Source organism: Ursus americanus, chromosome 11 (assembly GCF_024610735.1).
Source record: "Ursus americanus isolate L20-20 chromosome 11, mUrsAme1.1.p, whole genome shotgun sequence".
Lineage (NCBI taxonomy): Eukaryota > Metazoa > Chordata > Mammalia > Carnivora > Ursidae > Ursus > Ursus americanus.
Window position 1 is genome coordinate 59,118,406 of NC_142137.1, and position 27,874 is coordinate 59,146,279.

Here is a 27,874-nt window from a genome sequence, read left to right on the forward strand (position 1 = left end):
AAATATGAATGGGTTGAGAACATGCCAGTACCTGCCCCTGCAAACTTCAGGAATTTGAAAATTGATGGCAATCACCTGAGAGCCAGCAGAATCCAGGTCGTACAGAGCTGCCACTATGGCTTATTAATTACAGACGGGAAAGCGCAGGTAGAGAGGAGGCAAATCCCAGTGGCTCGGCCCTTGAAGGAGTACAACTATTCTGGGGAACTATCCGCAAACCTCTTAGCCAAAGGCAATCCATTAAACCTACCCACTCAGTCCTAGGATTCCCTTTGGCAAAAGGAGGCATTCTTCAAGAGGGAACGTGGCATCTGCCCTCATCCATTAAAAATAAACCTTATATTTTTCCAGAAGCCAGAAGAGCTTTGTGTAATTACCGTCTAGAGAGCTAGAGAGGTAAAGATGATCCCACATTTAAACCTACACCCATCAAAGCACTTGACTTAACTGACCAGGCAAGTCTAGCCAGGGCTCCAGAGAGAGACACTGGCCTTGGTGTTTACAGTTTCTAGGGCATCCCAGAAGCCACTTCCTTGTGCCCTCTGCTGGTCCACCGCACCATGACTCACTCTCAGACCTGGACATGACATCTGGACAGACAAGAGGCGCGATATTTCCTTTTTTACCCCCTTGAATTACTTGTTTTCAAGAAAATAGATGAAATGAAGCAAGTTCTTTGAGGTTTCCCTGAAAACTTGGCATTGACTGCAACTAGTTTTTTTTTTTTCTTTTCTTTTTAAGGTGTCTTTTATGCCCTATTCAGTAGTCCCCACCAGTTGTATGCTCTTTTTGAGGGATTCTCAATGAAAGAGTAATGGGTTTACAACAGTCCGCAAAACGCTCTCGGTTTTGCTCAACTGGTAGATAGATTTTAAAAATAGCTCTTGAGTTTTGCAATGTGGTATGCCATGTGTGAGCTCCCGGGACATGTGTGCTGCACATCGCAAAACCCTTCACAAGTGTTACCTCGTTAGCTGCACAGCGTCTGACAGGTGGCCGGCTCCTCCGTGCCTTGCAGGGAAAGGGAGCCACTGTGCAGGCGCCGTCAGCTCAGAACAGAGGCTTCGTTGTCTTGGGGTTGTGCTGCCTCGAGAGGGAATGAGTCTTCTTGAATTGCCAGTGGAATAGTTAGAAGATACCCCAGTATCTTCTCTGGGACGTAGATAATTATGGAGCAGGGTCCAGTACCACCTGTAGCTACTTCAGACGTTTGCCAGACAAGGCCTGTTACTGATGGCAGGATCAGAAACAGGCGGGAGAGACTGGTCCTTGAATGTGGATCTGCCCACTTGGGGGAGGCCTCGTGGTTTGGATTGACTGGAGACACGCAGGTCTTTGGTAGGAAGTTGAAGTCTGGGCAAGCAGCAGGTGATGGGGGTCCTCAGGGCAGAGTTGTGAGGGTAGTGGCAGCCCCGGGAAGATGAGAGCAGCCCGAATTGGGATGTGCATCTATCGTTAGATCTGTGAGCAGGTGGAAGGGACTCCGTCACCAGGCTGACCATGGATGGGGCAGAAGCCCTGTCTTGGGAGAAGACTGGGATTATCGTACAGTTGTCAGAACAAAGCTTTGAGAAGGAAGACAACAGCAAAGCAGAAACACGGGTACAGGCTCAGGAGTAGGGAAGGCGTATGGGGACTCAGGAAACTAAAGGTGGCCTGGTCGTCAGCACTGGGGTACTGACCCAAGGGCCAGTCGATGTTAGCATAGCAATTAAGAGTATGCATCCTGGAATCAGAGAGACTCTGCACCTTCTAGCATGTGGTCTTGGGCAAGATACTTAATCTCTGTGCCTCAGTCCCCTTGTTGGTCAAACGGAAATAGTAAAACGTCCTGCCTTGTGAGGTTATTGAGAAGACAAAATGAAATAATATATGTAAAGTGCCGTAGAATGGTATGTGGCATCACGTAGCACTTGGTCAACGTTGGCAGCGATGGCAGTGAGGGTGATGAGGAGGATAATGGTGTTGATGACGATGACGATGAATCAGAAAGTACCGGAGAAATTCCTGCTCCTCAAGGAGGAATTGGCCCCAGAACATGTACTCCAGTTATAGGTGGCGATCCAGTGACTTCCAGAAGGGATGGGAAATGGGACGCAGGGTGAGAACTAGCCTCGTGGTCTTGGTGAGCACTTGGTAAATACTTGGTGTTGATGGGGTTTATTGACCGGTAACCCCAAGGAATTTGTTCCTGTTCTTTCTGTAGTTATTTGATGATACCTTGATGTGGATAATTGAATTAGTTGGTCAGTTCAATTTTTTAACTATGTACCATTTGAATATAATGATTTCAGAGAGGATTTTTAGGAAAATAAGTTTATGCTTTTATGTATTCCCAACCCACTTTGTTCAGTTTTTCCCCTGGTTGACTACTCAGGATAAACAGGGACAAATGGCAGCCTCAGATCCTTAAGAAAATCCTTGACATGTGTGGTAGGAGATATATATAGAACTTAACATGGTTTCTGTCTTTGTTTTGCCTTACTGCTCAACACACCATCTTTCTCTTGCTTTGTGGATCAAATTATACAGTGTCAGAACCCAGGAATTAAAAACATAACTGAAGTTTTAATTCAGTCGATAAATGTGTATTGATTTCCCTTTATGTGCAAGGTATTAGGCTTTCTGTGTCATGGTCTCTCCACTCCAGTCTCCTCTGCCACCTTTCATTCATTTATTCATCCAGCAAGTATTTGTTATCGGGTTATTAATCTCTGCTGGGCACTTTGCTAGGTCTTGGGTTGTGACGGAGCCACCTCTTTGCAGAAACCTCCCGTGTGGTCCGTGTAGATGGGTGTAGACAGTTGCAGTGTAGTGTGGCTGAGTGCTCTAGTGGGAACATCTGAAGTCTTAGGGGATCAGGGAAGGCCCTCGGAGAAGAGGACATCTTTACTTTTCCTGACGTTCTGTCAAAAATATTTATTGACTTCTAGATTCCAAAACGTGATGGCAAAGCCCTTTCCATTTCAGCACATCCGGTCTTTTCTCCAGCATCGAGCCTGGCCTGGCACTTACCCATCCTGCCTCTCGCCCATTCTCAAGTGCGGCACTGCCCAATCCCAGCATTCTGACGTTTTGGGTGAAATTTGAGGGCTTTGCTTATTAATCCGTGAGGACTTTGTGGCAAAGAACTGAAGAACCCTCTCCATTTCCAAACACCTTTTTCTCTGTGGTATATTAAGCATTTTCATGGACTGTTAAGGTCATGTGTCTGGTGATTAAAATTTGGGATATTCAAAGAGACACTCCATAGTAACTTTCAAAATGTTTATGTAATAACATTTAAAATTTGTTCAAGGATACTAAGAGTTTCTAATTCTAGCTTGAGGTTATTATGTTGGCAAAACTCTGATCCTTGGGTTCTCTTGATGTTGAATTTTATGGGATGAAAAAAGTCAAATGTTGGTGCTTTCAATTTGCGTATATTGTTTTAGGAATTGATGGGGAAAGTGTGGTAGCTTAGAGGTGTTACTGTATCATTACTGGGATTGCATCTTCTTTTTAAGAGCTCTGACTGTAACATGCAAGACTTACTCTGTTGATTTTCAAGGTAAAAGTCTGGCTCTAGGTTCCTTGCAGCCCTTTTAGAGGGATGTGGCATAGTCAGGGACAGAGTCAGCCCTTCTCTACAGTTTCCCAGGCCATTGGTCATCGTATTTGGAATCACTGCTTTTATTTGTCCTGCTCCAGATGCTAGGAAAGGGCCATCCATCTGTTTTCTGCCCTTTGAGACCAGGTCCTGATGTTTCCTGTTTGCACTCTTCTGAAGTTTTTATTTGTTTGCTTTTCCTGAGGAAAAATTGTTATCTGCTAGGGGGAAATTGGCTTATATTTGTGAACATGCACATTTTTTGTGCATATAATATGCATAATCTTATATTAAGTAGCCATTTTCTCATGAGCAGCGTGATGATGTTCATGTGATTGAGGCTAGTTGACAGATGACAAGAAGATACTTCCAATTCTTTCTTTTCGTGCTACAAAAAAGAATTTGAAGGGGCAGTTTAAGAAAAAGGGAAAGTAAAGCAAAATTTCTGTGAGGAAAATTCTAAATTATTGACATTTTTGAAACTTCAGTAGTATAATTCAGTTTAAAACAATAAAGTACTATGATGAAGAATAATGTAGCTTTAAATGGCAAATGCTCCGCAAAGGTCTGTTAGTAGGAAAGAAATTGGTCACCATGTGTGATTTGAAAAAAATCCATACAGGGCACCTGGGTGGCGTTGTCGGTTAAGCACCCAGCTGTTGGTTTCAGGTCACACCATCATCCCGGGGTCCTGGGGTCGAGCCTTGTGTGGAGCCCACACTGAGCGTGGAGTCCGCTGGAGATTCTCCTCCCCTCTCCCTCTGCCCCGCCCACTCACACTCGTGTTCTCTCTCTTTCTCAAATAAATAAATCGTTTTAAAAAAGCCCATATAGATCTTCTGTGCCTTGGATATTCTTTTTTTTTTTCTTAAAGATTTTATTTATGTGACAGAGACACGGCCAGCGAGAGAGGGAACACAGCAGGGGGAGTGGGAGAGGAAGAAGCAGGCTCATAGCGGAGGAGCCTGATGTGGGACTCGATCCCGGAACGCCGGGATCACGCCCTGAGCCGAAGGCAGACGCTTATCGACTGCGCCACCCAGGCGCCCCTATGCCTTGGATATTCTACATCCCCATTATGGTGTAGAATCTTGATAATGTGCTCTGTATATGTATAAAGTTTGAACCAAGTCTGACTCTAGGTCTGTAGAAGGAATAACTTTAGAAAAAAATGCATTTTAAATAGAAACATTTTTGTTTTGCTTTCTGATTGTGAAAGTGCATACAAATTGTAGAGAAATAAGAAAATACATGAAGTCCTGAAAAAGAAAGATTATGCATAAACCTCCCACCCCCAGCTCGGATATAACCACATTTTGGCTTATTTCTTCCCAGACTTTTGTCTGTATGTATATATTCATTCAACAGATATTGAGTACCCTCTAAGTGCCAGGTACTGTGCTGGGTTCTGGGGATACACCAGTGAACAAGACATACAAAATGTCCTGCTCCAGTGGGGTTTACACGCCATATATGTACACTTATATACCCAAATACTAGGATCAAGTTATATGCGCAGCATGCCTGACTATATTCCTCAACCTTCTGTAAGGAACACTTTTCCCTTATTAACTATTCTTTAGTATTGTGATTTTTAATGAGTACATACCTTTTTATCTTGTGAATGTACTATAATTTATTTATCCCCCAATTTGAGCTATTTAGATGTTTTTCACTTTTTTGTTATTCTAAAAGTAGATGACCATGAACATCTTTAAATGTACATCTTCATTTTCATAACTTATTTCCATAGGGTAGATTATTAGATATGAGCATAGCAGGTTGAAAAGTAGGAACATTTTAAGGACTCCAGAAGCACTGTTAAATTATCATCTGAAAATATCATATAATCTGCACTTCTAGTAGCACAACTGTGCTCCTTTTTGAAAATTTATGCTTCCTGGTGTTTATTATCAGGAGAAAGAAAACTACCAGTTCAGTTGGTGAAAAATAGTTTCATAGTGTTTTAAATTGTATTTCTTTGATCATTTCTAAGAATACACATATTATTATATGTTTCTGTGACTCAGCTCTTAAAAGTTATTTGCCCATTTTTTCTGATCTAAAAATAGTTTTTCTTATTTATTTATCAGTACTCTTTATATATTGAGCCATTTTGTCCATTATTATGTATGTGGCAACTTTTTCCCTTGTTGGAGAATATGTACTGTTTCCAGCTTCTCCAGATTATGAGAAGGGACATGAAGGGGAAGTCCTCCTCTTGATATGAGTGAGATGTTGGATTTTAAGCCAGAATCTCCCTTCCTAGCCACAGAAGCAGTGGCTCAGATGCTATGATAGCAGTACCTACAAGCAATAATGCCGAAGAAACACATTAGTTCTACAGACAAAGCTGTCTTTAGTGCCATGCAGGATGCAAGTAGGCATGTGTGCATGGGGAGTAGTAAACTCTGTATTGGCTAAATGGTATCCCAGCTTATCCTCCACTGTAGTAGTCATGGTGCATATGGATTTAATTATTTTCCAAAAAATGAGTGCCATTTATCTACATGTATCTAAGCTCCATGTATGTATAAATATATTTTCAGGTTGTACAAAGTTGGGTCTCTTAGTTGTGGGCGAAAGAATGAAATCCTGGCAAACAGCTGCTCTTCTGAACAGGGAGACAGATTTATGTTTAAGACAGAGTAAACTATGCAACCAGGTAATAACTTTGAGCAATGAAGTATGTTTGCTACAGTCGCAATTAAAGAAACAGATAAATCACAGTAATTTCAACATGGCACTTTGGCCATTCAATAAATCGGTATTTTAAATTTCATTTGCTTTTGAACTAAGTTCAATAATTTATGAAGTAAGTCATTCAAAGATTAATGCTTAAAAGGGAGGAAAATCACTATACAGGAACAAACATATCATTTATGTATATTACATTGAGACTTGGTCTGCCTGTGTTTCCATTATAAACCTGATTTTTCCAGCATTTATAATACAGTGATAAAAAAGTTTTCCCAGGGCTAGAATTTGGTATTTGTCTCGACTTTTCTGATATTCCAATTTTTATTTTATCCTTTCTCAAATGCTGTGACCTCCATCCCTGTGTTTTTAGATGTCTGCATCATTAGGTAACACTGATAATTCCAAAAGCTCATTTACTTTACAAGTACAAATTTGTGGCTCATGATTTCAGAATGCACTGGATTGTCTTTGATTCTGAGGCTTTTCAGGATGGTTATAAAACTTATAAAGATGGTTTGAAAATACAATTCAAAGAGTGAAAAAGGATAGTTCAATGTCATGTTACAGCCTTTTGATCTAATAGCTACAAAAACAATAAAAATGCTCTAAATCATGACCAAACGTGAGCCAGTCTGTTAGAGGGGTCATTTAAATTTGACGTCTCCAGTTTGATCACGCTACATAGTTTCAGTTTGATCACGCTACATAGTTTTTTTTTGGTAAAATCCATATTCAGACACCCAGTCCGCTTACTAATCAGTTCAGATGTTATTTATATGATAATATGGAAACTTTTGGTTTTTTATATTCTCAGTTATGTGTTTTTCTTACTTGGCCATATTCTGGAAGGTCGGTGCCTATTCTTTTTTTTTTTTTTTTTTAAAGATTTTATTTATTTGACAGAGAGAGAGAGAGACAGTCAGCAAGAGAGGGAACACAAGCAGGGGGAGTGAGAGAGGAAGAAGCAGGCTCCCAGCAGAGGAGCCCGAAGCGGGGCTCGATCCCAGGACTCCGGGATCACGCCCTGAGCCGAAGGCAGATGCTTAACAACTGAGCCACCCAGGTGCCCCGGTGCCTATTCTTTATACTCTTGGTACCTAGCATGTCAACTAAGTACAGAGTTGACACTTAGGAAATATTGGTCGAATAAATGAATACATGAATGTTTATTCAGTTACGGGCTGTCACCAGCTTTTGAAGATTATCCATTCCAAAACATGAGTCATTGAGTTAAGACTTGTAGTTCATTTGCCCATTAAAATATAATGTAAAAGGTAAATGATCCCACAGCAGCTTACTTGACTCCAATAGTTACACTCCAGAACAAATACTAGCATCACTATAATCGGACAGAGGTCTGAGCCAGTTTCTGAAAGAACCCCCGTCCCAGCCTCACATGGTCCCATGGTCCTGCTCAAGCAACAACAATATGGATTTTATATATTATAAATAATTTGTTCTCTTGTTGGTCACCTAGCTTTACTGCCTTTTTTTTTTTAATGTTAAACCCATCACTTTCTTTGTACTTTAAAATCATTCATCTTGGTTATCCCTTCCTAGAGCACTGAAGATGAGTCACACCAGGTTTAGGTGTGACTCCAGACATCTATCACTTCAACCATCAGATAGATCACCGAACCCCAGCTTAGAGGCCCCTCTGAGCAGCCTTGTGGGGGGGCAGAAATTCTGAAAGGGCTTCAGCATCCCTTGGAAACTTGGTAGAAATGTAAATTAGTGAGCCCACTCCAGAAGGACTGAATCTAAAACTGGGGAGGAGGCCAGCAATCTGTTTTGAATCAGCCTCCAGGTGATTGCAGTGTACGAGGTGTGGAACGGCTGTTCAAGGCCTACCGGAGTGCATGATCCCAGATGGGATCTAAACATTCGAGTCCTTCGGGCAGTGAGCTCAGCGGTGGTGTGTGCCCTAGCAGCCAGCTGCCCAGGTTCTCTGCTGCTGCACATCACGTTCAAGGGGCCTTGGAGCTGTCAGAAGAGTTTGGTTTAAGGTTCAGACGTGGTGGGGCACAGGGAACCTCTGATCCAGTATAGCCAAGTTGGCTTCAGGATGACATTGGCTACGCAAGGCTGCACATTAGAACTTGGTCAGTATTTTGTAATACCTAATAGGAAAAATTTCAAGTGGATTTGAAATCTGTTACATTTTCATAAGAAATTTCACTATGATATTAATCAGATAAAGTGCTGTTAGATCTTCAAAATAGGAATTGCTGTATTTCAGTGGTTATAAAAATAGCTAAGACAATTTTTTAAAAGATTTTATTTATTTATTTGGGAGAGAGAGAGTGAGAGAGAGCATGAGTGGGGAGGAGAGGGAGAAGTAGGCTCCCTCCAAGCAGGGATCCCAATGCGGGATTCGATCCCAGGACCCTGGGATCATGACCTGAGCCAAAGGCAGACGGACGCTTCACTGACTGAGCTACCCAGGCGCCCTGCTAAGACAATTTTTATCACTTTGTTGTGTGAGTAAAATTCCTTGTTAGTAATCACCAACCACAGCGTTAAAAGCTCATCATTAAAAGTTTCTAGCTAATATAGTTTAAAGTCATTTCAAGTATATAACCTAATTTTTTTAAAAAGTTATTTTCAAGTAAGGAAGCATAAGGTTCTTTTTTTTTAAATTAAGATTTTATTTGGAAGTTTTCTACTAATTCAATATTTAATATTTTCACAAATACCCTGGTTTAATTTTCTTGCTAATTCTTATTTACAACCGTAATGTTTTTCCACCCTCTATTCTCCCCGGTGGCCCCCGTAGGCAGGCTGCTCCACTTGTCCCTGTGCCCCCATGGGAAACGGCCCTGGGCAGCCATCTGCCCTCCGTGCCTCAGAAGCCCTTCCTGTGTTTGCATTTTCTTTCCCTTCTTCCAACAGCCCTGGTTCTTCCAACTGATCCTGTTTATCGGATCCCTTTCCAGACACCATTCTAGTGAAAGTTCTCCTGGTTTTCATCATCTCCCAGAAAATGTGGCATCCAGAGCTGAGCACAGCTAGTCAGATGTCGTTCGCCGGGTGCCAGAAAGAAGGAATGTTCTAGGACCTCTGATTTAGATGTTGAGTGCAAATGATTCCCGGGAGGAACTTTAGACATCACTAGAATTTAAGCTCCATGAGGGCAGGGACTCTCCTTTTCATTGTTTTACCCTTGACTAGAACAGTGCTTAGCACATAGTATGTATTCATTAAATAGTTGTAAAATTAAGGAATGATTAGATGCAAGAAGTGGAGAGAAACAGAAAGAAAGTGAAAATAAATGCTCCCATTTAGTTGCATCTGTTAACTTCTGTGTCATGCCAATCACTCCCAGTCAGCGCCCAGTTGTACTCAGAAGACCGTTTGGTGAGTGTGGCTCACTCCACGCTGTTGTCACAGCAGTGAAGTTGCATGGACTCGTGGGTGGTGATGCCATCCAGAGTGGCCCATTGTCGTGGTATCCACCCCTGGGATACGTACGCAGGGCCCATTTGTTAGTGTCCATAAGCGAAGTTCTGCTAGTAAAATGAACAATTGAATTACACAACTTGTTAGATTCTTTTTTAAAGGATAATTAAAGTGCCTTTACTGACACTGTGCCTTTTAATACTTAAATTTAGATGACATGACACTCTTGTGTTAGTTTTTGTTCCTAGTAGAAGATACATTCTTGAAATATGACTCATCTTTTGGAATGATGTGTTGTGGTTTGATTCCTATCTCTAGGCAGGATGCTTGGTAGGTGGTATGTACTCAATAGTGTTAAAGTTGTAGCCTAAAAGATGTAATACATTGTTTCCTAAGACAGCTTAAAAGTTAAAAGAAGCATACTACCTTGTTTGAAGTGGGGCTCAAGAGCGCCACTCTGGACACTTAGATTGAAATTCTTTCTGAATTTAACCAGTTTGTCTGACTTTTACTGACTGCCCTGTGTGTTATTATAGTTGTTCTTCGAGATGGTAGAACTCACCCTGCTGTCTCCTCAGACTGAGTTCTGCTCCTGCCCTGGGCTTTCCCATGACTCCTTTCAGTTAGGTAGGGGAGTGTTCGCTTCAGGATTTGTAAGCTCCCTCGGTTTTCAGAAGGGGATCCCAGGACCACCTTGAGCATTAAAGTTTGAAGCCTTGTTGGGGCAAAAGGAATTCTGCAGGGACGTTGCTCCTGCTTTTGGTCACTGTGATATGCTGTCCTCTCTGCCAGAAGCCAGAGGCAATATTCTCTCTCACAGGACGAGCCATGTGTCTCGTGAATACCTCAAAACATAAAGTATGGATGATGTCAATCTCGTAACTGAGCGTGTTTTCTTCTTTGCTTTAAATGTCAGGAAAATGTGTGGTCTGTCTCTAGTGTTGGATCCCATCATCTGCATTTCTTAACTAACCTAATTCCTGGACCAGTCTTACTATATATAACCTTGATTTCCCCCACTTCGTATCATTTTGTTAGTTAACTTCATCTTATGTAATGTTGAAATTAAGTTTTGTAAGCCGTCTTAAATCTTTTTTTTTAATGGTGTGGTTTAAATAAATATGTAATGAATACTTGCATGATGTAGAGTAATATAGCAGTAAAATTTAATAGTTTTACCACAGAGTATTAATGGCCAGGTGGAAATTGCCACCTTTGGTTTCTTTCTTATCAGTGTTTCTGAAAATTTACTGACCTGTTCGCTATGGATAGGTTTTAAGGTTGAAGTTAGTGGACTAGCATTCATCTGTGAAAACTTTTTTCCTTAGAAACTTTTCTTCTTTGATGTGGGGGGAGAGAGTACTTTTCCATTCACTTTCACTCATTAGAATCAATTTCATAGGCCAGGCCATTAGCTTATGGGCGCCTGAAAAATGGCTCACATTTCCTGTTTCACGTATGAATGATTTGGGTGAAACCAGTGATTAAAATGTGAAAAGGTACAGGACTGGAGCTAGAACTCACAGGGCAATGCAGATTTTATCCTAAAAGTGGCTGAACACCCCAACATTTTCTTTTTAAGTTCTTACAGATCTAAGTGGTAGATCTTTTTGAAAATACGTTCCCCGTTACTTTTACTTACCGATGTAACTCTGCAGCCCCAGAGTAAATCTAAAATCAAAGCATGAAATACATGTCCTGGGCAGTGAAGATGCAAACAGAAATTAATCGAAGAGTCAGAATTACTGGCAAAGTAATCCATTTTAAAGAAGTGAAACGAATAGATGCCCATCAAGCCCTTCCCTCATGCGGAGCCTGTGTCCTCCTTGGCAGGAAGAACCCGTGTCCACATCACTGCTGCCTCTTCAAATGGAACCTGGCATTAAGTACCCAATAGTTTTTGTTGGACCATGTGTGTGTGTGTGGGGGGGGGGTTCAATGAATTCCTGTTAAGAAAGCATTTGTAGTCTAGGTGAGGGAGTAAGATACAGATACGAGAGAAGAGTTGTTATACATAGATACACCTAGTAAGTAAGCCATGTAGCTCTTCCTGTTATGACTGAACTCGGGCTTATCGTCGAAGGCATAGTTGGGCAGAGAAGGTGTAATGGGAGAAGGAGGACATCCAAGGTGCTGTGAGCAAAAGTGAAACTCGGGAACGGCATGCACGAAGGGGACCCAGCACCCATTCTCTAAGAAGAGGGTGTCCATCAGGCCAATTGGCAGAAGGACCTCTTTTTCAGAAATGTGGGTTTTTATCCTGTCAGTATTGTACTTCCAAAATTTTGGAAAGATTCTGGAACAGAGAGATGATACAGAGAACAAAGCAACGAGCTTCTCACCCTGAAATGAGCATACAGAACACCTGGAGATCTTGGTAAAATGCAGATTTTGATTCTGGTCTGGGGTGCGGCCCGACACTGCCTTTCGAAGAAGCTTCCAGGGATTCTAATGCTCATAATGCATGAACCACACTTCAGAAAGCAAGGACAGAGGACTGTTTTAAGAAGACATATTTGTCAGTAGTGATTAGGTTGGACAGCGCTTCATCTAAGTAGGGACTGCAAGTCCAAGAGGAACCTGAAGATCACCAAATGGTCCGTTTCTTTTCATTGCCATCGCAAAACCCACCAAAGTAAAACAGAACTGAGTTCTAAAGGTCTTACTCTAGTGGAGGCAAGATTGGAACTCAGTCCTCCCAGCTCCCACTCAGTACGTTCTACTCCACTCTACCGGGGTGGGCAGGCATCTGGGAGGTGAAGGACCGCAGAGAAGCTGACGCCTGTGAGAATGGAATGGGATGGCTGGACACAAGAAATCTGGTCAGCAGGGAAGCAGCAGCCCCTGGTCACGGATTTTTGGGTAGCGAGGAAACTCTGAAGACAGCGTCGAGGTTTACTTCCTGGTGAAATGAACACATGCCCCACTGCTTGCCAGAATGGAGGCGTCGTCAGACAGGGGAGCATGCTTTGCCAGTTGGGAGACACCACAACTTCATAGTCTTCTGGTAAAGTGATAATACCAAATGAGTTATAAAATCCATCACAGACAGCAGCTTTCCCCAGCCATTTAGAGCCTGTTCCCTCCATTAATTGAGCACATCAGTGATGGGATGTGTACTTTACTCGTAGGGTGAGTGTTGCCAGGCATGCGGTCCTCTCGCCTTTCCACCTCCTCCTTCCTGTGCCCAGTGTGGAGGAGGCCAGCTTGGCGCTGAGCTGAGCTGATAGGCGCCTGATGGTTTTCCTCTCTGCTTTTGGAATAAGAGAGGGATTTATCCCACCTGCTTTTCCAGCTGTAAAGTTCATTTGGCTTCGAGCACTGGCAGCATGAAGGGAAGGAGAAGTCTGGATTTCCACAAGAAGGTGGAAACAAAGTTGGAGTGTGGACGAGGGCGTGATATTTGTTTTCCAGGACCTTATTCTGCCCCAAGTGGGTTTTTGACTCTGGAGTATTACACCGCCTGCCAGAGCCTTAGTTTTATATTTGACCCAGGCCCTGTTAGTGTGACTGTAGACATGCTTGTGCATGCATGCGTGCATACACACACACACACACACACACACACACGCACGCAGGTGTAAGCACACGTGTGTTCATGTGTTTTGGTTTTGGCAAACTCTTGATTTCATCTGGAAAATTTGTTCTTTTTTTGCTTCTTTGTTAGACATAATAAACTTTGAGGGAATTACTATTTCCAGAATTGTCCCACGTTGACAAGAAATGAATCTGAGGTTTCCCTCCACCCAGTAATTTTTGTCATCTGATTCCTTTAAAAAAAAAAAACAACTATATGGAACTACAGTTTTGTCTCTTTCAGTCCAAATATGAATGTGAGATGATTTGTAAAATCATTATGGACCTTCACTATTAATCAGAAAATTCAGGCATAGTTTTCTATGATACTCATTACTAAAACTTTTAATATGTTAAGAAATTATTTTAATATAGAGCATGACCTATCAATATTTCTAAAGAAGTTTCTTTGTTTAGTTGTTGGGATACAGCTACAATTGTTACCAGTTTTAATTTTTTGAAACTTTTATTATATTTTTTAGAAATATCTAAAAGCAATGTATTTTTTTAAAAAAGATTTTATTTATTTGACAGAGAGAGAGACAGCCAGCGAGAGAGGGAACACAAGCAGGGGGAGTGGGAAAGGAAGAAGCAGGCTCCCAGCTGAGGAGCCTGATGTGGGGCTCGATCCCATAACGCTGGGACCACGCCCTGAGCCGAAGGCAGACACTTAACCGCTGTGCCACCCAGGCGCCCCAAAAGCAATGTATTTTTGACAAATGTGTTGAAAATTGAGGAATAGTGGCTTTTGTAGACATAACCATCGGTGTGTAAGGAAACTTTGAGATGTTATTTTTTAAATATTTTATTTGTTTGTCGAGAGAGAGAAATAGGAGCACACAAACAGGGGGAACGGCAGGCAGAGGGAGAAGCAAGCTCCCTGCTGGGCAGGGAGCTGGATGCAGGACTCGATTCCAGGACCCTGGGACCATGACCTGAGCCAAAGGCAGACGCTTAACTGACTGAACGACCCAGGTGTCCCAGAGATGTTTCCTCATACATTTATAAACATGTACATGTAGATAATTTTAAAACATGTGAGATCTGAAGATGGTACTTTTAAGCTGATCTTATATTAGAAAAAAATAATGAAGGTGATGCAAGACTATACGCTCATAAAAACAGTAAGCATAGGTAACTTCTATTAACATTTAGTGTATATCCTCTCTGACTTTTGCATGCACGCATGGGTACATGAACATATGTTGAGCTTTATTTATAATTTGGTTTAGTTTCCATTGTAATACTTCATTAAGTTAGGGAGATTTCCTTAAGCATTTGTAGTGTACAAACTCACTACAGGTTTGTAATGTTTAATGATATTTGACATTTCTTTAAAAATTAATTATTTATTTATTTAAAGTAGGCTCCGTGCCTAGTGTGGAGGCCAATGCAGGGTTTGAACTCATGACCCTGAGATCAAGACCTGAGCTGATGTCGAATCAGATGCTTAACTGACTGAGCCACCTAGGTGCCCCGATACTTGTCATTCTTAACTGAGGTATCCATATGTGGCTTAATGATGAGCATTTTAATCTGTAGGTCAAATTCCATGCATTCACTTTATTTTTTAAAAAGTTAACTAAATTATAATACCCTAACTTACAGTTACAGGTTCTTGTTTAACTCTCAGTGTTGTATGGCTCTCTGGATTCTCATAGGGAACATGGACCAAATTGTGGAGTTGTAGCTCCCTAAATACTGCTTAGATACTCAGTGAAGTGTGAAGTCAATGAGCATATCATACTCAAAAAGTACTAGGGATATGTTTATACTTGGGACACAGAAGTGAGTACTGTTCTAATGAACTTTTTGGTTGTGTTCAATTTTGAATGCATTTCTTCATGTTCCTTTGTAACATTTAAGTAGATTATGTAAATTCGTTGAATATGATTTTTTTCTGCAGTGACCAAAAGAAAGTCCTCCTGTGATAGGAAAGAATCAAATCCTTGGTGAGTTTAGTCACAGAACTTAAGAAAGCCTGATCACTACATTTTAACATTAAAAATTTTGATATTTCATGATATGGTATCTGGGGTTTTCTTCATATTAAAATGGGGTGGGGCCAAAGCATGTGTGAAGGTATAGATGAAACAAAATTGACCATGAGTAGATAACTATTAAAGCTGGGCAATGAGAATTTGGGAATTCATTGTACCATTCTCTTTACTTTTGCATATTTGAGATTTTCTGTGATAATAAATTTGAAACAAGAGAGATCATAATTGTAGCCTAAAACATTTTGATATTTCAACCTTCAAGGGATAGGTTTGAGTTGAAATATATTGCCAAGATGTGCTACTTGAGTAAATTCTAAAAATCACAAAAGAATCCTAATGGATGTTGTCATGAATAAATAGTCTCATCTGATTTCTCATTTAGAAAACTTAGGTGAGCTCCTTGGCAGTCAGTATGGCAGCCTAATCTCCAAAGTGGGCCCTAATGGTATCTCCCAACCCAGAGCTTTCTTACCATGTGACTTTGCTACTCCTCCCACTGAGACATGAGGGCTGTGTATGTACTCTCGTGCATCTGGGAGACCTTGTAACTCCAGCAGAAGTGATAATGCATGAGTCTAGGTTATAATAAGTATTACAATTTCTGCCTGGCTGTCTTGGTATGTGTCTGGTTTCTCTTGAAACCCAACATTGTGCTATGGGGAAGACAAGCAGCTGCAGGTAGCACCCCTGTACAGGTGTTCCAGCAGATGGCCTCTGCTTGGGTTCTAGCCATTAGCCAGCATCAGCCTCCAAACATGAGAGCCAGCAAGCTTCCTAATGATTACAGCTCCAACCATCTGGTCACCTCCACCCTTTGAGCCTTACCAGCCAAGGCCCCAGACACCATGGGGCAGAGAAAAGCCTTTTCTGCTTTCCCCTTTCTGAATTCTTACCCACTGAATCTGTGAATGGGAAAAAATGCTTGTTGGTTTATGCAACTAAGTTTGGGATGATTTGTTACACAGCAGTAGTAACTGCATCAGTTAGCCTGTGTTATTGAGGAGAATCTCATTTCTCAGTGATCATCTCTTTCTATAACATGTCCAAAAGGCACACGTTTACTCAGTGACTGTGTTCTGATTATTCAGTTTTTACTATTTCCATTAACACATGACTTCCAAATCAGGAGTTAGATTGTAGACCGTCAGTTTTTCCCCAGATAAAGGCATTTGCAACTGGGCAGTCAGGTGTATCAGTTCTTACTCTCCCTTCCCCCTTCATCAGAACTTCCTTGTCCTGCTGGACTCTGTCTAGAGCCATGGCTTCCCACCACCGCCCACTTCCACTGGTTGAATTGGGAGCAAAGAAGAGGGCAGCCTCATCTATAGACAAGGGAGGGGAACATCAAGGAGCCTTTCTCTGCCCATTTTGACTTGAATCCCTGCTTCTTTACTGTGTAAGCTACGCTTATATTACTGCACTCTTAGTGCTTCTTCTGTCTGATTCCATTGTACTTTTCACTTCACATTGTATCTTCAAAAAAAATCTAATATTTTTCAGTGATAAACAGAATAAAAGTATCCAGCACTTCTTCAGGTGTATGATACAGGACCTTATTCATACTCTGCACGTGGGCTTTTTATCCAGGCGTTTAGCAGACACCTGCTAACTTTAACTCTTACTTGCAGTGTTGCATTTCTTCAGTTTGATGGCTAAAGGAACAAATTTTAGTACATTATATGTCAAACTATACCCCCAACCAATTTCCTAAAAAGTCCCCAAAACACAGTCTGTTATTAGTAACAGACTAACATGTGAAGATGAATTGTTTAGCATGTTACTTCCTGGTCGTCAAACATTTAATGTGGTTGTTAACAAGCACCTGCTTTGTATGCAGGGAAAAGGCACATTTTGCATAATGTACCATAAATGTTATGTTTATGATATGGAGTCACAAATGATACACTCCATAAATAAAATTTAGTAGAAAAAGTGCAGATAAAAATGCGCAATAAAAGCAGGCAATTTCCTGTCGTGGACTATTACCTAGTAGAGACTTAGAGCTTGAAGAATAGTTACGAATGGAGGAGGGAGGAGAGCTAATCAGTTATTTTTTTCATTGGTGGTTATGGAAGGACATGGGCTAGAGTTGGGTGTTAAAGGGGCTGTTTCAGAGAAAATTTCAGAGGAAGTGATGGAGTTCTGTCATCTTTCTGAAGTTCCCACCCTGACTCTGAACAGGAGGATTTAGTATGAAAAACTGCAAACTATACCTTTGCTTACTTCCTGCCGTTTAAGTTTATAAATTTCTCTGTGTGATGCTAAAAGGTTAGGTATCAGGGCATCATGACTGGTCTCTGAGTACGAAGAACCTCCCAGAAATGTATCTCCTGTGTTGATTACACCTGAGTCTGATGTCCTACCAATTGGACTTGGAATGTAACTCACACAGTTCCGTATGTTGCTTTGTAAAAATGGTGTATCAAGTCTGGGACAGAAATCTAAATTTGTCCATTATGAACAAAGTGGCAATAAAAACCAGGAGGATGTTAAGCAAAGAGAAGTTCTATGAGGCTTTACACCACTCTGGTATTTTTTCATAACAAATAAGGCCCTGGGACTAGGGGTGAGTGAGTTTCTCGTCCATTAAAGTACTTTTCTCTTTCAGTCTGCTTGTCCAAAATCATCCTGTTCTCAGATTAGTCACCCAACACATTCATCTTATAGTCGATTCATGTACTGGATTCCTTTTACTTATTTACATCTATAAATGTACTCTGAGTTATACTCATTTTAATGTTTCATTGCTATGTTTTTAAAATACTGGCCTAGTTTTGTCATCATGCTAGTAATGAGACATAGGCAACCTTAATAAATTGAACAGTTAGATGCAATGAGAATTCCGAATTTGGGATGATCTGTCTGCTTCCATGTCCTGAATGTCAGCGGAGACTAGCAAAGCCATGTTCATATGCTGCATGTGTAGACCTGAAGAATGTAACAGTCATTAAGAACACAAAAGGATTATTGGAAAGCTCATAATGAACCTGATATTTCAGACTTGTTAATGATATTCCTCCTTCCTCTAAAACTGCCTGTCGGCCTGCTTATGACATAATCAGCTGGGGGCCACCCCGGATTGTGTACCACTTTCGATGAGGATATCCACTTTAGCATCTATTTGGATTTAGAATTATTCCCTACTTGTGAAAAATATCAGTGTCATACTGTGCGCAGCTCTTACTTTCCCATAGTATATTCTAACACTTCTAATAGTGCAAGTTTCCTATTTTGCTGCCAGGGCTTATTTCAATATATTATTTTCATCATGGGTCACTGGCTTACCTCTCTCTCTCTCTCTCTCTCTCTTTTTAACCAAAGGGGAAGTGTAAACTATAAAATGATTTTATCTCTAAAATGATTCCTTTCCTTATGATTTGATGACTTTTGATAATTTCATGCATTTATTTCATCTATTAACTGGGTGCTGAGAGTTCTTTTTTACATTTCCAGCGAAGCCAGTTCATTTGTGTGATAGGGGCATGGTGATTTCTAGGGCTACATGATAACATCCAGTGAGCTTTCCACCTTCCTAAAGATACTTACAAGTAGCCCTATGTTATGGAATTCTCTGCATACATTTAGAATTTTAAAATCAGTTGGAACTCCAATATTATTGAAAAAGAACACAACTGGATCCCTATAAACTCTGTGTCCCAGTGATGGTCTGACCACATCCAGAGGGTTATTTCACCATTAACTGTCCGTGCCCTTCAGCTGGACTGTGCTTTTTTTCTGCCGCAGTGCAGTGGTGAAGTTTTTGTCAGCAGTGCCAAGTGGTGAAGTTTGGGAAGCAGTTCAATTTTAAGACTAGAGTTCTCATTTTAAAAGCACTTTAGTTTTTCCAGAAACTCTATTTATCTTCACCATCTCCTCCCACTCTATCCTAGTGTTTCCCAAATCCCCCCCCCCCCCCCCGCTTACATATCTATGTGTCTTTCTGGTGTATGCCACGTTGGGAAGTCTCATTAAACCCGCATCTGTTCTCTTTTAGGAGAAACCTGATGCTAGCCCCACGTCACTTCAGCTGCGGTCCCAGATCGAAGTAAGCACAATGACTTTAATCATCTATTTTTGCTTCTGCCTTTTTTTTTTTTTTAAGTGATATTCTGTACAAATCAGATGAAGCCTGCCACTCTAGCTGCGCTCACGCTGTGCCTCTTTCTCCTAGGAGTCGCTGGGCTTCTGTAGCGCCGTGTCAACCCCAGAAGTGGAGAGAAAGTGAGTTTCCTTCCTTCTGCCCGGATCAGAATTTCTGAGAAGGTCCATCCTGGTGAAAGTCGAGTGGGTGATCGTGTTGTGTCTGTGCTGTGGGGCATGATGTCATTTTCCTTGCACAGGGTGTGTGTGTGTGTGTGTGTGTGTGTGTGTGTGTGTGTGTGTGTAGGTGGGTAAGAGTGTATTTTGTAATTCAGTTGGTGAAGACTAAGGGTTCTGCAGGAGTTACTGGTTTCAGCTGCTTATTGTGAGTGAACTCTAAGTAAATATCTGGAAATGAGCATAGAGAAAGGAAAAGGACAGGTCCACCAAGATGGCTTTTCTTCTTTTAAAATACTTTCTGATACAGGGTGAAAGTCATAAAGAAGCAAGGTACAAAAATACAATATATTCCAGAATAAAACAATGTAAAACAAAACAAAAACCTCCTGTCTGCATCTGGCTTTGGTTGGTGCCCTTAAAACAAGAATAGACGCTTGTGACAAGATGGTAACCTTTCATGTTAACGGTAATATTTTTGCTTCTTTGTCCTGACTTGGACCCTGTAATCTTTACCGTCATGGAAGATAATTCTGTGTTATATATTATATCTGCAGTGTTTCTTTTAGGCAACTTTAAAAAAAACAAAACAAAAACAAAGCGAATGGGTTTTCTTTTTTCTTTTGTTTTCTATAACCTTTCCCGTTTCTTCTTTATTCCATCATAATTACACTAGAATGTTCTATTTATGATCTTCCGAGGTAAAGAAATTTTAAGAAAGTCCTCATCTTTAAACAGACACTTCCTTTGGCCCGGAGCCACTTACACTGTTTTGTGCCAAGAGAAGCATAGAAGTGGTTTAGGAATAAAGTATTTCTGGAATGAAAAGCGCACGTTGGGAGAGCGTGTGTGTGCTTTATAGCACAGCTCTGTCTAATCCGTCCACGTGTGCGTGCTGCTCGCACAGAGGCGGCTTCCAGGAGGGAAGGCTGCTTTGCCAAGGCTTCAGTTCCCAAGAGGTGGAGCAGATTTGGTTCAGGACTGAGGAACATTGGGGGTGACGAACAAAAAGCAAACCAAGGCCATTGCCCATTCAAGGTTAGAGAATATGTGTGCAATTAACTTGAATCTCCTTTGTCGTAGTTGCACGTAACCTCCTAGCAGCTTAGTAGTGTGGAGGCTGAAGGAGCTTGGAGATTGGAGTTGACATTGGTTTGGAAATTGGAGGTACCACGGGAGTACATTGAGTTGAGTGTGGGCAGAAGCATGGAGTTAATGGGCCGTAGGTTCTTCTGACCCAGGTTGCTACCTATTTGGCACGATTCAGGCTGAGAATTCAGGTGTTCTTCCGAACTGAGTCCTTCGGGAAACAAGAAATGTTTGTCTTTTCTCCTAAGAGGAAGTGACTCACCAAATTTGTACTAATCTTAGTTAGGCTGGGTATTTCTTCTTTCCCCCAGTTGTGGGTAGTTATTCTTTCTGTGTTTATATCCTTCGCTTAGTAAAATGTGGCGTGGCTCTTGTGGCTAGCAGAGAGACTCTCAGCCTCCTCTGAGGTTAACAAGAAATTTTGAACACACACCACACACAGTACTGTTGACAGCCCCAACCTCTCCATCTGTAATACAGCCATTTTGCTTCTGTTCTTTTAAGTGGTTTACTTGAACCTGGGTATTTCTAAGTAACTTAAAAGTTTTCATCCATTTTGCCCTGTATTTCCCCATTGTTTTTTGAAAACTATGGTACTCTTGTTTTTCTTATTTTAGAAAAAAACTTTTGAAAAATGTTAAACTTAGAGCAAAGTTGCAAGAGTTGTGCAGTGAACTTCCATATAACTTTTACTTAGACTCAGTTTGCACACTCTTATTCTCCCTCCTAGACACACACATGTGCACACACATAATATTGTTAATTACGATTATTGCAGAACGATCAGAGAGTAGGTTACAAACTCTGTGACTCTCGCTTCTCAGTACTCAGCATGTATCTCCCAAGGACCAGGACCTTCTCTTACAGAACTGCACAGTATAATTACCAAGTAGAGGAATTTTAATAGCGATTTTCCTGATGTACAGTTCATGTTCGAGTTTCTCTAATTGCCCCACTAGTGTTTCTTACAACACTTTTTCTTCAGTCCAACACTTAAAAAAATGACTCATCATATTCACATGTCCTCTCTCTGGTCATATTTAATCTGAAAGGATGTCTTGGCCTTTCTTTGTCTTTTATGCTACTGATGGGTTTTTTAAGAGGGTAGGCTAGTTGTTTTATGAAATATTCTTCCATCTGGGTTTCTTCTTAGGATTCAGGTAATACATTTTTGATGTTGTGTTCTTCCCAGTGCACTGCATCACGATGTCAGTCTGTCCCGTTGTTGGTGATACTGATTTTGGTCATTTGATTGTGGTGATGCCCGTCAGGTTTCTTCTGAGAAGTTAGAATTTTCCCTTTGCAATTAGTAAATATTCTGTGGGGAGATGATCTGAGGCTATGTAAATGATTGTTCCTCATCAAACTTCTACCTGACGGTTTTAGATTCCTTTTATAATTGTTACCTAAATCAATTTTTACAGTGATGGTTACAGAATGTTGATACTTATTCTTATATTGATAATTACTTTGGATTAAACCTTCTAAAAGTTTTTTTTTTTTAAATAAGATGGACACTCTAGGTCAGATTATAATCTGAATGAGTTTTGTTTATATTGAATAATTGCATCTTTGTACTTGAGAAAGTGACTACCTTGAAATGCTGAATCTTGCTATTCTTCAGATCAAAATGCTTGCTGGTAGTTTTGTAAGTGGAGGATGACCTGGCAAACCAGTTGGTTGTGTCTGGTTAGTGTCCGCCAAGTATCTGCCAACCAAAATATCCTTCTGAGTCAGCAGTGTTGTTTTATGGGCAGAAGTTTTCTTCTGCTTTCAAAAGGCAAGAGAACACAGTAGACAAAAGTAGGCAAATTCTGCAGCAGCCCGCCCTTAGAGCAGAGGCCTAGGTGGCAGGAGCAACGTGGGATGGGCCAACATGAATGGCCTCATGGCTTCTGCTGTCCTGATCCACAGCCCCTCCCCCCACAGCTACCCCCTGTTGTCTCAGGCCTCAGCACATCTTCCTCCCTCCCCCACACAAAACCTGAGCCAAGGAAGTATCAGGTGTTAATTAGAATGCAAATACCTGATTTCTGAGAAATACATCATCTCTCCCAGTGGTATTTACCATTTAACAGGGTTTAAAAGTCTTGAGTTACAGGAATATAGCTCTGACCAGAAGAGACCAAGGAGGTGGATCTTTTGTGGGGGTCGGACAAGCAGTGAGAAGTCCGACAAGAAGTGAGAATACACGATATCACTGTCCCTGAATCGTCTGCCAGATGGGGCTGATCCGGCTCTACTTGGCCCATAGATACCTGAGACCCACGGGATAGGTGTGTCCGTCCAAATCTAGAACAGACCTGTCGCCACCAGTCTGACAGAACGTTTTCTTACACTCTATCTGGTCTCTCTATGCTTTCACCGAAAATATAATAAAATACACTAAGGGAGCTTTCATTTGCACCACTTCTATTTATATTTATTTACATTGCCTATCGATGAGACCATTTACTTTATTACACCAATCTTGGATTTGTGTCGACTGGCTAAAGAGCTGAACATTAATTAAATTTTTTGTTATTCACCAGTTAGTCTCAAAAATATCTAGAGAGCAAGACTTTTTTGCTGGGAAAATTCTATGTATGTATGTATGTATGAGAGAAAGAGAGAGAACACAAGTAGGGGGTAACTGGCAGAGGGAGAGGGAGAAGCACATGCCCGGTGGAGCAGGGAGCCAGACTCGGGGCTTGATCCCTTTGGCTGCCAAGCCAAAGGCAGATGCCCAACTGACTGAGCCACCCAGGTGCCCCAAAAGTATCTGTTGGGAATGCATTTAGTTACAAATAACAGCAAACATGACCTATAGTGATATTAAAAAAAAAAAAAATACAGTGTTCATTTGATAGCTCCTTGTTCCGCTGGGAGGTCTAGGGGCTGGCGCTAAGGCTCTGCGGAGCCTTCCGGAACCCACATTGTGTTGTTTGTTATTGTTACCCTCCTGGCTTTAAAGCGGCCACTACTTCTTCCAGGTGGGAAGGAGAAACAGGGTGAAGAAGGTCAAAGGGCAAAAAGCCACAGGCACATCCTTTACAAAGCTTTCCTAGAAACCCTGTCCAACACATTCCAGTTTGTCTCACTCATTTCTTAAAGCTGCAGCTGTTCCCTGAGCACCGGCTTTGCATGCCGGACCCCATTTGGGGCGCTAGGATGCATGATGAGCGGACATGAGCTGTGTCAGCATGGAGGGAGATGTCATAGGACACAGTTACATGCTTTCAGTGGTGCTACGGAGAAAAATAAAGGAAGTGAGCCCCGAATTGGGGCACTTGACCACCATTGCCATCGAGAGCTTGGAGGGATGAGTGTTTTTCTGGTGACTGCTTTATTGCCCTGAACAAAATGGGCATCTTGAGGAAGGAGGGAGGCCAGACATTGGGCAGGAGACTAGCATAGCAGTGTTTTCCACAATAATTTAATCTTTTATTTGTACGTGTATATCTGAAACAGAGTACTCTGAAAATTAGCTAGAGATCTAATAAATACACCGTGTGTCAAGATGATTTCGATTCATTACTTTCGAGGAAGCCAACTGAAGGGGAGCCCATCTGGTTATTATTTCTAGGTGTGTATCTAGATTGGAAAGAGCCTTTATAGGGTTGGTTCTGCAAATAGGAAAAGAAAAAGCAGGAAATAGCAGGTAACGTTATGGGCCAGAAACAGAACTAAGCACTTAACATTGACTCAATTAATCCTCACAACATCCCTGTGAGGTTTTCTGTGCTATTATTCCCATTGGCAAATGCAGAAACTGAGGCACAGAGAGGTTAATAAGTTGCTCAAGGCTACACAGCTAGTTAAGTGGCAGAGCCCAGATTTTATCCCAGTTGAGAACCCATTCTCCTACCATTAAGCTATAATTCCAGAGTACTTATAATTGCATTGCTTATGCAGATAGAGAGGTTAGGGGCAAATTGAGTTCATTAGCATTATATAAATAGCAGCAGTTAAAACCTACACTCTTGGAGGTAGGGGCAAGTTTTACTCGCATTCAGGTCTAAGTTGTGTCTCCGTTATTTATTTACAGAGGCTGGAAGGTCCAAAATAAATCTCAAAACTTCACCTTCGCCAATATTTATAAGCTCTTTTCTACTAAGTCTTTCATCAGAGTTGAAAATTCACTGATTTAGTTTCCCTTTCTTTCATTACCTATGACTATACTTGAACTATTTTATGGTGAAAAAGTCCAAAAATATATCGTGTGGTGGAAGAGGAAGATGAATCAAAGGAGGGCAAGCCAGTAGAGCAGTGCTCTGTGGTCGGATGAATTGGATGGAATCTGGTTTACAAATGTTCTGTGCAGGCATCGACTCCGTTTGGACACTGCTTCATCCTCAGATTTGTTTTGTCTGGCAAGCTGATAGTATATATATACTCTTTTGACGGCATCAACTCTCCTGTTCTCCCCCTTCCAAATCCCTGTTTCACCTCCTCCTTCCCCTTGGCCTTCAGGGAAGAAGCCCTGCTTGTGTGGCTGTGTTCTGGTTGCTCGCTCTCTCCTGCTCCTCTCTGGACCGCTTACATCTCTGATCTTGCCTTCCTGCCCCTCACAGTCTGCGTCTGCCTGCCTGTCCACCGGGCTCGTCTTTGGACCTGCTCTCCAGGCAGGGTGAAGCTCCTGTGATTGCTCAGATGGGCCACGAGCTCCCGTGGCATGCTGAGCCTCTGAAATTGTTGCTCCTTCCGGTAGGGTGCCCCGGCCCCCATTCTCACCGTCTTCTCTACCTCCCCTTATCTGGGCAAACCCCATCAAACTGAGAAATCCAGCTGTGGTCTTGGCTCCTCCCAGAAGTCTTCCCTGATTCACAGAGTTGGGGTACAGTGACCTGCTATTGGGCTGTGTAACCCCACACTGTCCTGCTACTGTTATGGTAGACCGAGGTTACAGGTGTGCACGTGTGTGTGTGTGAGTGTGTGTGTGTGTGTGTGTGTGACCTCCCACTCTGAACCCCGGGTCTTTCACACATGTGCTTCATACTTGTCCATCCCACAGAAGGCTTCTTGCTATTCTCGAAAACCATAGTTTGACTTCTGCTCCCCCAGTTACTGAACTTGGCCCCCGCGGCCCAACTCCTGTCTTCTTCCTTGCTGAAATGCTGAGGTCAGTGCTGCAATGATAACCAACCCAGAGGCCCCTCCCGGTTTGCAGATCTTGTTGTGTTTGGCACGGCTGCCTTTCCCGCGGGTCCCGCTTCCCTCTTCGCCTTGGTTTGGTGCCTGTGACGTGGCAGCTTCCAGCTTCTCCTCGCTGGGTGCCCATTCTTGGCAGTTCCCTTTTTCTGCCCATTTCTTACCATGGGCATCCCCCTGGGGCTTTTTACCCAGCCTGCAAGCTCTCCCCAGGTACCCACACCCAGGGTTTTGACCTCTTGTGTCTGGGCACCCACCTTCAATCCACATCTGTCCCCCTGCCCCATTTCCCGATGTGGTGACGTGCCCGTTGCCGTGACTTGCCGGATGCCTGCTCATGACTGTCGTTGTCACCCCAGCTGCGTGTTCTTACAGCAGAACTCCTCACTCCCTCTTTATCCTTCTTTCCTTCTCTGTCTGACAACTTTCTGTTTGATCATCCGTCTCTCTTCTGTTCTTAGGACCAATTTCTGCTTTTCTTTCGTGATTCCAAAACCTCAGTTATGAAATCCTGTCGCTCTACTTCTTTTTTTTTTTTTTTAACATTTTATTTATTTATTTGAGAGAGAGCGAGCATGAGCAAAGGAAAGGGACAGAGCTCTTAGGGAGTGCCAAGCGGGGCTCGATCCCAGGGCCCCAGGATCATGACCTGAGCCAAAGGCAGATACTTAACCGAATGAGCCACCCAGGTACCCCTGTTCCTTCTACTTTTATAACTTTTCCTGTGTTTCCCACTTTTTTACCGTCACTACTGCAAATGATACCTTTAGTACTGTTTCCATGAACTAGAAAAGTGCATTCAGGAAGTGACCCCCCCTCCCCACAATCAGTCTCCATAAAGTACAATCAGGCCACACTGCAGTGAGGGGATGCTGAGATCTCCCCAGTGGCACCTATTCAGTTAGGGCCTCTATGTGCTTGCACTTTGGTCAGAATCCCTGCAGTCCAGCCCTGGCCCATCCTTACCGCCACATCTCCCACCGCCAGCCCCACTGCCTCCTCTGATCTCCCAAATGCCTCCTGGGCTCTGTGGAGCTCCTGCCTTGAACGCGTCTCCTTTCTTTAGGTCCTCTTTTAAGAGCTGCTTCTCCGTGGATGCTTTCTCAGTCCCTTCCCTGGCTGTAATCTTTCCACCTTTTGGAATCCAGTAGCATCTGGCACAGATCTGAGGTCTCAGTGTATTGTAATAGGTATCATTGTCCTAACAGTGCTTATTGGGTTATTTCTATTATTGGACACCGTGCTAATCCCTTTCACTGTATTTTGTCATTTCATTTTTCATGGACTCATTGAAGTATATACTATTTTTGAGATAAATTAGCTTGCCTAAGGTCCCAGAGCTAGAGACAAAAAAAACCTCATCCAGTCTGAGTGCCATACCAGCCTTGGGGTTAGGATGCCCTGCCTGATACCAGACTCTCCGGGTCACATCCAGGCTGTTTCTTACCAGCACTGCAGCTCTTGGCAAGTTACTCCAGCTCTGTGTCTACGGTTTCCGCAACTATAAAACGAGGATGATCGGTACAGTACGCACCTCACTTAATAAGCTATCCAACACCTACCAAGTGCTCCATAATCTTGTCTAAATCTCGTCTGGCCCAAATTCGTGCCCTTGCCTGCAGCTCTGGCTTTGTATCCTTTCCTAAGGCACCTGGCCCAGCATGATGGTGAACTCCAGGAAGCTAAGAGCTCACATTCTTCTCTCTGAATTTTCTCCAGTGTCCGGAAGAGTTGTTTGCACAGAGCGAGTGCTCATTTAAGTATTCGCATTGAAATCATTGATTTCTGTAGTTCTTTGAAAGGAGGTTAAAACTGGACTGTCCCCAAGACTGGAATCGCAGAAGACGTACTTCAGCCTCACCTGCTCCCCAGCACGCGCTAGGGTCTCCCTCAGCCAATAGCAAGGGGATAAGAAGCAAGTGTTTTCTGCTGGTGAATATTAACATTAAAAAGACACCCATTAAAACATTTTAAAAACATGTAAGGCAAAGAATAGTAGCTTCCACAAATCCCCAGATCTAATTCTAAGGCCTCTTCCCCTCTCCCCACCCAGTTCCATTCTGTAATCGTGTTCACCCAGTTCCATTCTGTAATCGTGTTCAAGTCTCCTCACATTTTTCCTCTGTTAAATAGA

At 42.2% G+C, this 27,874-nt stretch overlaps 1 protein-coding gene across 1 annotated transcript in view; it reads left to right on the plus strand.

Moving 5' to 3' along the window:
• The window catches only part of SASH1 (SAM and SH3 domain containing 1), a 186,977-nt gene that overhangs the window by 64,348 nt on the left and 94,755 nt on the right, over window positions 1-27,874 (plus strand). Inside the window, 2 exon segments of the mRNA XM_045805301.2 lie at window positions 19,259-19,309; window positions 19,436-19,485. Of these exon segments, the coding sequence (XP_045661257.2) occupies window positions 19,259-19,309; window positions 19,436-19,485 (101 nt within the window).